Source organism: Penicillium diatomitis (assembly GCF_028827545.1).
Source record: "Penicillium diatomitis strain IBT 30728 chromosome Unknown utg000004l_segment0_segment0, whole genome shotgun sequence".
In the NCBI taxonomy this organism is placed as follows: domain Eukaryota; kingdom Fungi; phylum Ascomycota; class Eurotiomycetes; order Eurotiales; family Aspergillaceae; genus Penicillium; species Penicillium diatomitis.
The window spans coordinates 3,003,758-3,012,369 of record NW_026623176.1 but is presented as its reverse complement, the minus strand read 5'-3'; the positions used below and the strand labels follow the sequence as shown (position 1 = coordinate 3,012,369).

Here is an 8,612-nt window from a genome sequence, read left to right as displayed (position 1 = left end):
TAAGGTTTATATTAAAAGAAGGAATATACTAGACTCTAAGTAGCTTAAGCTTAGAAATATTATTTCTATTTAAAAATTTTAGAATAATATTACTATATCCTTTAGTCTATACTTAATAACCGTCTAGAAGCTTTATATCGGTAATAAGAGGCGTGAAATTAATAAAATTTATACGATAAGGTATTATATATACTAATACGCTAGAGTCTACTATCTAAATATACTATTTATTATTATCTATTAATATAGCTATAATATTAATAGCTACTAAGCTTATTTCGGCGAAGCTTATTAAAATCTTCTTAGATTTCTCTTTCGATTTTAAGTCCTTTTTTAAATTAGAAGTACTAGCTATAGCTATATTAACTCTATCTTAAGAGGTATCCTTAGATTTAGGATTAAAGAAGTACTACTTACTAGGATAAGCTATTAAATACTTATAGTAGATATAATAATACGATAGCTAATTATTATTAACCTAGTTATTTTAACTTTAGCTATAATCTTATCCGGAGCCTCTATCGCAGCCTCTATCTCCTCGGCCTCTACCTCTACCTCTACCTCGATCGTTATTTTATATAGATTTCGTATCTTTTAAGATAGAAACGGCTAGGATTACTATATTTATAGACTTTTTATTCGACTTATATTTAATAAATTTACCGAAAATATAGTTAAGTATACTATCCGGATTAGTTAGAGGTTTATATATATTTAAGAAACCTTTTATACTTTAGTAGCTATTAATTATAAGCTTAAAATAAGCTAGAGCTTATTTAGGTAGTAATAGGGTATTTAGAATAGCTAAATTTATAAGATCTAGAGTAGCTTACTATTTAGTAATAAAATTATATAGATTACTACTAGTATATATAAGCTTAATTAAAGATAATAGTCTATAGCTTAAAGTAGTATAGTTACTAGTACTATATATATTACTAATATAAAGGAAGATTTTATAAGAATCTTTATAATCGCGTATAAAGCTACGAGCTAAATCACTAAGTATATAATAGATAAGGTATTTCGTAAGCGTATATTTCCGGCGAAACTAGTAAAATCGGTTATTTAGTTAAGTTATATTCTTATTAATCTATTTATTAAATTCCTCTTCGGTAGGTTCTTATCTAAGTTAAGCGAAAAGGATGTTTTAAATAGCTTCCTCTATAGGATTATTATAAGACTCTTAAATAGGATATATTAGTTTATCTATAATAATAGACTATAGGTCTTCGTCTAGGCTATCTATAATAAATTAAAGCCCCTATTTCTATTTCTCGAAGTTAGCTCTTCCCTTAAGTATAGGGACTAATTCGGCGAAGGTTTTAGCCGCCTTATAAGCCTCGAGATCGGAAACTATATTAAATATATATAAATATATTAATCCTACTACGACGAAATACTACTACGTAAGTAATATAGAGCTTAAAAGCTCTAAATAGCGTAAGAGCCGGAAGATATAAGGTCTACTATAATAAAGGTATATTATATAGTAAGCCTACTACGGCGAAGTACTACTACGTAGACGTATCTACTATAGCGGTATACCGCTATATAGGTAAAGAGTGTTAGAGCTCTAAAAATAGCGTTAGAGCCGAAGGAGGAACTTTAGCGACGATTCGATACGATAGCTTTAGTAGCTATATTCGATACGTAGGGATCGTTAAGTCGTAAAGAGGTACGAAGTCTATACTCTGTAGAAGACGTAAAACGCGCCGAAAAACGATAGAAAAAGAGGTTATTAAATATATAAGCTATACCCAGGTAGTAAGGAAATATGAATAACCTCACTTTTTATGCGCTAAGTAGGGCTTATAACCTATTAGAGGCTACTAGGAAACGTAACAGACCTAAAAGAGGGGAGAAAGGAATGGTGAGATTGTATCTAGTGAGAGGTGCCTATCTAAGCTACGAAGGTGGTGTGCGTGGGCGCGCACCACGCTGGTGAGACGCGCTAAACCACCAAGCTATCTCAATATATAGAGTAGGCCGTAGATAGCTTCACTAAGCCGCTATAGCGAGTCTAATTCGAGAAGTTTCTATATCTTTTAGGCATAAAAAAGCTCTAACTTAATAGCCTTTATAGCGAGCTTAATTCTAAGGGTTTAAATACCTTTTTAAGCTCAAAAAGCTATATTAAGGCGTTATTTATATCTTTATATAATCACTTTTTATGTTTTTCATGTTTTGAGTGAGATTAGTAGATCGAGGTCTAGGGGGGTATTAAGATAGCTTGGTGGTTTAGCGCGTCTCACTAGCGTGGTGCGCGCCCACGCACACCACCTTCGTAGCTTAGATAGGCACCTCTCACTAGATGCAATCTCACCATTCCTTTCTCCCCTCTTTTGGGTCTGCTACGTTCTCCTAGTAGCATCCAATAGTAACCTCTGTAGTAGCTCTATCCTATCTCTTCGGGTAGCCGATCGATCGATCGATTAATAGAAGAGGGAGGACTATAAGATAGGCACCAGAGAAGGGACCGGTAGAGATCCCTAAGAATTAGTCTTTATACCAATCTAACTACTACGAGCTATCTCTTCCCTAACAATTAAGTCTAGCTACCTTACTAAAGTAGCTACCTTAACAATAAATACAAGGAAATCCACTAGTATTAGCCGAATCACACTCGCAACCCTTAGGCACTAGGGGTTTAGTTAGACCTGGTAGGAGACATTATACAAATAGCCTCATAACCTTGTTAATGGCGAAGAGAGAGACCCTCTTAAGAACGTCTTGTACTAATACTAGTGCACCTAGTCGCTGCTTGATCGTCTGATTCGCGATCGATACATCAATTTTGTTCTTCTGCAGCAAAAGTGTATGTTAGAAAGACAAAAACGTCCATAATAAATCGTTTCGGGTACCCTGAAGATCACGCTTAAGTAGCCAATGGGCAGATTCGTTCCTCGAGGTCGTCAGTTCATCAAGATGAAGATATTTCTTAGTGTAACAGCGTAGGAATTGGTGACTTGATTCAGTAAGCCACTCCCTATTCAGATAGACTAGGAAATCGGCGAAGATTGGCTCTGTATATTGCTGTTTAAACCGTTTCCATGCTTCGTCCTTAGCTGCCACAGTAGTTTCAAAAACGATTCGATTCCAGCGCTTCTGCATCTTCTCCCATCGATCTTCTGCCTCTTGCTTGATATTATCGAAAACCTCTTCAGTGGAAGCGAGCTGCTGTGTAATAAGGGGGGCGAGCATACTTCTTGATGTCGCAGGCAATATGCCAAAGACAAAGCATCAAATCAGTCTCTGGAAAGACCTCGCGAATTGCAGCAATATTGGCATCGTCTTTATCGGTAAAGATAGTTGATGGATAACCTTTGCTAATCGTTTCAGTCTCGTAGACCTCAAGAAGGCAGCGAAGGGCGAATGTAAATGATGGCTCTTGCTGATTGCTCATGAATGCAAAGCCGGCGTAGAAGGACTGGCCTAATCATGCTTTTTGTGTAAGTAAGAGGGAGCGAAGTGTTATAATTTGTAGGTAAATTACTATACTAACCGGCACATAAAGTTCCCACAATATCAAGAAGCGGCATTTTATAGCGATTCGTCTTGAATGTGCAATCCATCCAAAGAACGTACGGTGAAGCCTTCAGTAGTACAACGCTTGTTTTGAACATAGCGAACAGGCAGAATAGGCTATTATCATCTTCTCGAAGCCAATATCGGAATATCCAATCTCCCTGGTTGGTAAGGTCTTCAAGAAGGGCCTGAATAGACTGGCGGCCATTAAGGATATCAATAATTAGCTGATCTTTCAGATTGTAGAGATCCTTCGCCTGTATAAGCTCATGGCCATGCTGCTGAAGTGAACTGAGTATCTGCCTCGGATAGCAGCCTTGATCGAAATTGCTTGAAATATCCTTCTCGAGACTCTTGATGACTCGGCGGCGATGGACTGGGTGCACGGAGCGAGGCGCATCTGGGTGATTATGTGTTGGCACTGTAACCTCTAGTACCCAGGGCTTCGGGCCCCTCTCGTCGCCGTATTACAGCGCGGAAAGGACATTCAGTTGACCGGGTAAATGTCTTTCGAATTCGGGGTTATCCTATCGACCTTACTGGGGCAGGCCTACTTCGGTCGCATTGGAGATAGACAGCCACCTTGGCTGTCCCACGCTTGTCCTTCTTGGATCTCACGGTAGTCACGCCGTAACCGTTATCCTCTGCGAAGTGGTTGATGTAGGAAACTCCATCTTCGGCCGATTTGAATCGCTTAGGCGTAGGGGGTGGGGGAAGGTCATACACCTGAGGGGGTTCGTAGGCAGAGGGAGGATCTTCGGAGGCAGCATGGCGGGTTTCGGCAGGTCGTAAGGCAAATTGGGTTTCTTCGATGCTGACCTGGCCCTGACCCTGTAGGGTCTCTTCGGGGCCCTCTAGCAGATCAGAATCATCAGAATCATCGAATCTGAGGTTATCGACGAATTGCATAGACATAGTGGTAGTAGTAGCAGTAGTAGCAGGGGCTTACTTACTAGATTCAATGCTAAGAAGGGCAGATTCAACCTTGCGAATGCGCCCATAGCCCGCATGAGCGGTGTGATAGTAGAAATCCTGCAATCTCCAAACGAGGGGAGGGGGGGGGGAGTAATAGAAGATAGTAATACAATTACAAAGACTAGGCCCGATGGGGGAATAGGGGTGTGCAATTAGCAATTTGGGGTGTCGTTTTAGCAATTCCCCCATCTACTAATGTACCTTTAATGAGTCATGGTAAATTACAGTAACAATAATGAATACTCAAGAACATTCTTGGCGGCGACCAGTAGCCGTAACCAAAATATATGTCCAGTCGCATGTTTAACCCCGCTCTGGTTCGGGGTTTGCCTATCCCCAATTTTCGCTTCGAGCGCGATTTTATAACGGCTTTGAGGCGTTTGTTTGAAATTAGTTGTCCCCGCTAAATGTTAGATACTGAATTACCTCTTTGGGCGCTCGGCGAGTGCAAAGCTTGAACACTTTACTTTTACACCCTGGTCTCTTTGTGATATCTCCGAACTCATATCCGATGTCCATGCATCAAAACCTCGAGGATGCAATATGTCTTCTGGCATTAATCTCTGACCGTCCACCGGCCCTCGAAGAATCAACACAAGAGACGGGAACCACAGAGAATGATAAAGAGTCACCTTCCTATTCCAACGAGGAGGAATTCGATGACCCAGAAGATCCAACGGGGTTGGGCACTGATCGAGAACACGAACAATACCACATCGAACTGAAGAACCAGTTCCTCGACCGACTTGCCGAAACGCTAGCTCGCTTCAAAACTGATCCCAAGGCCAAGTCGTCGATTGATGCAAAACACGTTTCCGCAGCTATGATGGTCTGCGATGAAAACGAGGAGCATGTCAAGATATTTTGCGCTAAGAATGAGGGACTTGAGAAGGAAGATGATGACTTTCTGGCTAGTTGGAAGTTACGCATGGAAGGGATCGCGAGAAAAGGTTCGTTTCAGATCCCAACAGGTCTTTCAGCATGTGCTTTGTTGGTTACTGAAGTCTAGCTAGGGTATGCCTCAGACGAGGATACGTCTGCAATGTTCAACCTCGTTGCAGATCATCAATGGCCACGGATCAAGTCCTACCTTGAGTCGCTGAAGCGTGCTTTTCGATCTCACACAAATTCAGGCTCAGTCAAGAGTATGCCGAAATTCTCTCTGCTAGCAGAACGACTTTCGACCATTCCATCTTTGCAGAGTCAGGAGTGGGAGGACGACAATGGATTTACGTTTGCCATACCGCTAGACTATTCCGTACGAGCAAACCGTTCCGTCCTCGCGGACGAGTTGACCGATGTGAAATCAGACACTCTTTGCACTGGTGAAACACTATGCGAGATCAAAAGCCGCGTATCTGAGCTTTTCGAGAAGATTTGCCGCCTCTGTCAGCCTGATCTTACACCAGAAGACGAGGCAACTCTACTCAAGGAAGTGATGAGTCATATATTTGATCTCTGGAGAGATCCCCGGGCTCGATTCATGCTGAAGGCCGCCCTAAGAAGACATTTTACACACCAGAAAGAGAATGATACTTTACTGTTTCTGGCTAGGGTTTGCTATGCTGCAAATATCTTCGTCGAGATCGCGAAGGGCCATCGACCTTTTCGATCTATCGAGATTGTGTCTTTTCGGCACAGTGAAAATCAAGGTCGGCACATTAACCAAAGCCGGCATAAGAAAAAGCGGAGACACGCGGTCGGAGATGAATACACAAATCTCCTAGATGTCATAAAAACTCTAGGTATCACTTTCCACCCTAGCTGGACAGGTTATCTTGCACAGAATGCCGCTCGATTCACTAAGTTGTGCAAAGCGAAACGAGAGAAAGAGTTTCACCACGCAGAAACTCAGCTCCTAGCTTACTTTGAGTACTCAATGTCGCCGGAAGATAGAAACCAGTCACACAAATATATCGGATGTAGCAGGCGCTGTTGTCTGTTGTGTCATACACTAGTCCGCGCTCACGAGCATTTTGGCGTGCGAGGAACACATGAGACATTACTATATAGGTGGAACGTGCCTATGCCCTCTCCGACATCGAAAGGCAGCTCGTCGATGCAACTCCATTTGGCTATGAACCGTTTACTCATGGAATTAAAGGTCTCTCTCCAGACTTTGTTCAATAGTCCGCCGACGAAGCACCGTGACTTAAGGGCACAGTCCTCGCATGCACTTTCCTCGACAGGGGGTATATGGCAGCGGGACCCCGAATACCATAATGCATCTTATCGAGGCTTCCAGTATGTTAACCTGTCAGAAATTACATATATGAAACGGTTTGCTGATCCTCTTATAGGCGTTTGATGATGATGCCGACGGCCTTCAATAACGGCTTGCTTATTGCACCAATTCATAATAAGCCGGGGTACGCATGGGTCTCAGGGGCCCGCTTTGATCATCGATCGATAGAGGTGACATTCACAGAAGCCGAACGCCTTAAAGATCAGGATATCCGTTCCATGTTCGAGCTGGAATCTCCGGACGAAATGCCTCTCAGGCGCGTTTCCCATTCACACAAATGCAAGTTGTGTGGTCAATCATGTGAATCTCGTTGCTCAGCCTGTCGCATGAATTATTGCTCAAGGAGATGTCAATCAAAAGACTGGTTTAGACATGTCTTCGTCTGCTGTGTCAAGAATCGACCCAATGACGTGGACTATCTAAAATTCATGACCAGGAAATGGCTTGCCGTGATGAACGACTTGATCTCCCGAGCTCATTTCCTAACAGAGCTCTTTCGAGACGATCATCTCTGCAAGACTTTTGGATTTAATAATTGCGCGCAAGAAATGGAAGTCGCCAATCTTTTCTGCATCTACAACGGTTTGACCTGCGGATTTTCGTCAAAAATACTTCAACATTTTGTCGAGCACCATACTCTAGGTAGATTTATTGGGCATTGGATCCAGTATCAAATGGCACAGACTGACGCGGAAGAATGCGGTTGCTTTCCATGGTTTTTCAGTCGGTATCAATCAAGCTCCTTCGACATCCCCAATCATGGTGGACAGTACCTTTATCAGCTTTGGGCCATACAAGAGCTGGAGGAAAAGTTTTCCATTGATCATGACAGTGTTCTGTCCAGATCAGAATATATTGTTGGATTATTGTACAGGATTCTTCTCCGAGACTTCAACAACATCCCCAAAACCGGTGACCCAGAGTGGATCAGATTCGGCTTCTGCTATTGCACAAGCAGGGCCCAGAGGGAACTCCTTGCAAAGGCTTACACCCAGCTTGCCAACCATGCATCGCTCAATCAAATAGCAACAGCATGGGAGTCAGACGCATTACTTGATATCATGGCGACTAAAGGTATTGCGACATCATCTCTCGTTTCCGATGGTATCTACCCCCGTCAACCTTCGCCAGAAACAATCGGAATCTACCGCCTCATGTCAGAGGTCTCACATGGTCTCAGTGGGTGTCCAAATTGCTCATGCAAGAACGCCGTATGCGAGTTCCATTCGAAAGATGAACCTTTGCTCTGCAAAGAATCCGAGGTTGACTACGGGTTCCTTTCAGTCAATACCTGGGAGCGCTGGCGACTGTTGAACTTCTATTCCGATCTCTTCGCAAATCCGAAGTTTAATCCGCAGAAGATGCAAGAAGCAAAGCGAAATCCAGATGTACAGGCACTCGAAACATATATCGAATCCTTGGTTCCGGGGTTCCGCCGCGAAATCTGGAATGAACACCTGACGGATGGAATGTTTCCCAAACTTAACCCTCGATTGAAATTTTGGGGTAATTATCCGTCTTGCAAATGCTTCATTCATAAACTTCCTGTTTCTGAGGGGTTGGACCATCTCGTCAATGCAGAAATTGATTGGATCCGCGAGCAATACGAGGAGAGGAATAGATAGCCGATTTCTGAATCATAAAGCAGAGTGATGCCGTATCGGGATTGGCCGCTTTCTTCCACTCTCCAACTGCAACTTCCTCCGCGACTCCTCAAGAACTGAACCTCGAAAGTTTCCTCACGAATGGCCTCGATACCTCCTTAATATTCATTCCTATGTTGAAGCATTGACAGTCCACTACTTCACCGCGATATCCCAATGCACCTCTGAAAACACCGAAAAGCTGGCGGTGGTCAAGTTAC

General features: G+C 42.6%; 3 protein-coding genes across 3 annotated transcripts; 2 read left to right on the top strand and 1 right to left on the bottom strand.

The window, feature by feature from the left end:
* Positions 1-3,163: 3,163 nt before the first annotated feature.
* On the bottom strand, positions 3,164-4,443 carry N7539_004290 (transposase; the record flags this gene model as incomplete). Its single annotated transcript, XM_056933892.1, has 3 exons — positions 3,164-3,435; positions 3,506-3,928; positions 4,083-4,443. The coding sequence occupies 3 exons, from the start codon at positions 4,441-4,443 to the stop codon at positions 3,164-3,166; spliced, it is 1,056 nt and encodes a 351-aa protein (XP_056791433.1).
* Positions 4,444-5,014: 571 nt separating this feature from the next.
* N7539_004289 (uncharacterized protein) lies at positions 5,015-5,512 on the top strand (the record flags this gene model as incomplete). The annotated part of the gene is made up of 1 exon (XM_056933891.1): positions 5,015-5,512. The coding sequence occupies one exon, from the start codon at positions 5,015-5,017 to the stop codon at positions 5,510-5,512; it is 498 nt and encodes a 165-aa protein (XP_056791432.1).
* A 2,297-nt stretch (positions 5,513-7,809) lies between these two features.
* Positions 7,810-8,373, top strand: N7539_004288 (uncharacterized protein; the record flags this gene model as incomplete). Its single annotated transcript, XM_056933890.1, has 1 exon — positions 7,810-8,373. The coding sequence occupies one exon, from the start codon at positions 7,810-7,812 to the stop codon at positions 8,371-8,373; it is 564 nt and encodes a 187-aa protein (XP_056791431.1).
* Between the last annotated feature and the right edge of the window lie 239 nt (positions 8,374-8,612).